A 2,728-nucleotide genomic window follows, 5' to 3' on the forward strand; every position below is an offset into this window, starting at 1 on the left:
AGCAAGTCCACCTCTGAATGGCTTAAGAAAAACAAAATGAAGACTTTGGAGTGGCCTAGTCAAAGTCCCGACCTGAATCCGATTGAGATGCTGTGGCATGACCTTAAAAAGGCGGTTCATGCTCGAAAACCCTCCAATGTGGCTGAATTACAACAATTCCGCAAAGATGAGTGGGCCAAAATTCCTCTACAGCGCTGTAAAAGACTCATTGCCAGTTATCGCAAATGCTTGATTGCAGTTATTGCTGCTAAGGGTGGCCCAACCAGTTATTAGGTTTAGGGGGCAATCACTTTTTCACACAGGGCCATGTAGGTTTGGATTTTTTTTCCCCCTTAATAATAAAAACCTTCATTTAAAAACTGCATTTTGTGTTTACTTGTGATATCTTTGTCTAATATTTAAATTTGTTTGATGATCTGAAACATTTAAGTGTGACAAACATGCAAAAAAATAAGAAATCAGGAAGGGGCCTAACACTTTTTCACACAACTGTATATATATATATATATATATATATATATAATTAAATCCTCTTCTGTTTCACTGACCCTTAACACTGATGTAACTCTTTCGACTCTTCACACAGAAAGTTTTCAACATTCTGATAAATTTCACAACTTCACAAATTTAGAAATATGTTGAAACTCTGAAAGGTCACGTGACTGAGTTATCATGAATGATTCATATTATATATATTATATATTATATTATATTATATCACATATTATACATTTAAAATAAATATAATATGATCAGGATCTGATTTTATATTTAAAACACTTTATTTACTTTAACGTCATCTCCTCGTGTCCATGTCCGTGCACGCGCCGGACTCCAGGCTCGCTCCCGACAAGGTTTCGCCATGAGCTCTGATTGGCCGAGGATTCCACCCAGACGGTAGGGTCCGGTACGCATGCGCAGTAGCGGAGGGAGGGGGAGCGTGTTTGTAAAGTTGTGTAGTTTAGTTTAGAGTCCGACTGAAGAAAATATTAGAAACGTTTATGTGCTAGAGGACCCCTCAACGGACAGACAGACCAACGGCCGGACAGGCAGGCAGACAGGCAGGCAGAGAAACCCTGACATCCAGGTAGAGACACCGGGAGGTCGCAGCGCTCCACGCCGGCCCGAGGAGCCTCATCGCCGGCATGAAGTTGGAGTTCGCCCCGCTGAACGTCCCGGTGCGGAGGAGGCTGCAGACCGCTGCGACGCTGCAGTGGGTCTTCTCCTTCCTGGCTCTAGGTAACGTGAACCTGTCTGTCTGACCTCCCGTCTGTCGCTCAATAACACTATTAGCATAATGATTCCACTCTGCTTCATGTGTTAAAGCTGCATTCTCTCTAGTGTCCACCAGGGGGCGACTCCTCTGGTTGTATAGAAGTCTATGAGAAAACGACTACTTCTCTCTTGATTTATTACCTCAGTAAACATTGAAACATGAGTTTATGGTCTCAATCTCTAGTTTCAAGTCTTCTTCAATACAGCATGATGTTCATTTAGTACATTATGGTCCATTTAGAGTCAAACCGACCATAAAGCAGGGGATGCTTTAGGGCGGGGCTACACGGTGATTGACAGGTCTCTAACAGACCATAAAGCAGGGGATGCTTTAGGGCGGGGCTACACGGTGATTGACAGGTCTCTAACAGACCATAAAGCAGGGGATGCTTTAGGGCAGGGCTACACGGTGATTGACGGGTCTCTACATCACTCCTCAGTCCAGATATGGTCACTTCCTGTTTACTGGTTGCAAAAAAAAAACCAAGATGGCGACGTCCTCTTGTTATAGTCGATGGTTCTAACCACATCTACCGCCATTGAAACAGGAAGTGATCTGAACTCCTCCATGTAGTTACTGTAGACTGATGCTAGAGGCAGAAAGAAAAGAGGTCTGTGATTGGTTCTTCCTCGTCACATGACCTGCAGTTTATAAAGTTCAGCTCATCTTCATCACTGAAGGCCTCCTGTCGTCTCTTCCGTTAGACTGTGACTCACATCTCGTAACATGTAGTGCTCCTGTATTCTGACATTTAGGGTAAACTCAGTCAAACAGCTAGTAGAAGGATTCAGTGGGACTACTTCCTGTTTTCAAAATAAGGTTTAGACTAAAATGTATAATCAATAGGCTGTCTGTCTGACCGTCTGTCTGTCTCTCAGCTCAGTGCTGTCTGTCTGACCGCCTGTCTGTCTCTCAGCTCAGTGCTGTCTGTCTGACTGCCTGTCTGTCTCTCAGCTCAGTGCTGTCTGTCTGACTGCCTGTCTGTCTCTCAGCTCAGTGCTGTCTGTCTGACCGCTTGTCTGTCTCTCAGCTCAGTGCTGTCTAGCTGCCTTCGTGCTCTTGGCTCTCTCTGATTGGTGGATCGTGGCCCTGCTGTATGCTGGTTGGCTGTGGCTGGACTGGGACACGCCCACCTGTGGAGGTCGCAGGTCACAGTGGGTCAGAAGCTGGGGCATCTGGGAGTTCTTCAGGGACTACTTCCCTCTGACGGTGAGTATATATATATATATATATATATATATATATATAATTATTATTTACAAATTATTGATTATTAATTATTATTAATTATGATTTTTTTGTCTCCAGCTCATTAAATCTGTCGATTTGGATCCAAAGAAAAACTACATCTTTGGATTTCATCCACATGGTGAGAACCTGTCTGTCTGTCTGTCTGTCTGTCTCCCAGGTGTGCCGGTAGCTGTGTTGACCTGTCTCGCTCTACCTGTCTGT

The 2,728-nt window shown here is 44.1% G+C and overlaps 1 protein-coding gene across 2 annotated transcripts in view; it reads left to right on the forward strand.

Annotated features, from left to right (window-relative positions):
• The first annotated feature begins 772 nt into the window (after window positions 1–772).
• Window positions 773–2,728, forward strand: part of LOC116377803 (2-acylglycerol O-acyltransferase 2-B-like) — a 2,466-nt gene continuing 510 nt past the window's right edge. The window contains exons 1-4 of one of the 2 annotated variants that reach the window (XM_031839535.1): window positions 773–1,239; window positions 2,307–2,485; window positions 2,585–2,645; window positions 2,685–2,694. In XM_031839535.1, coding sequence (XP_031695395.1) covers window positions 1,146–1,239; window positions 2,307–2,485; window positions 2,585–2,645; window positions 2,685–2,694 — 344 coding nt within the window. In that variant the 5' untranslated portion in view covers window positions 773–1,145. The remainder of the gene's footprint in view (window positions 1,240–2,306; window positions 2,486–2,584; window positions 2,646–2,684; window positions 2,695–2,728) is intronic. The other variant, XM_031839536.1, reaches the window with a different exon arrangement.

This window comes from Anarrhichthys ocellatus, unplaced genomic scaffold, assembly GCF_004355925.1.
Source record: "Anarrhichthys ocellatus isolate YVR2014 unplaced genomic scaffold, GSC_Weel_1.0 scaffold1700, whole genome shotgun sequence".
NCBI lineage: Eukaryota > Metazoa > Chordata > Actinopteri > Perciformes > Anarhichadidae > Anarrhichthys > Anarrhichthys ocellatus.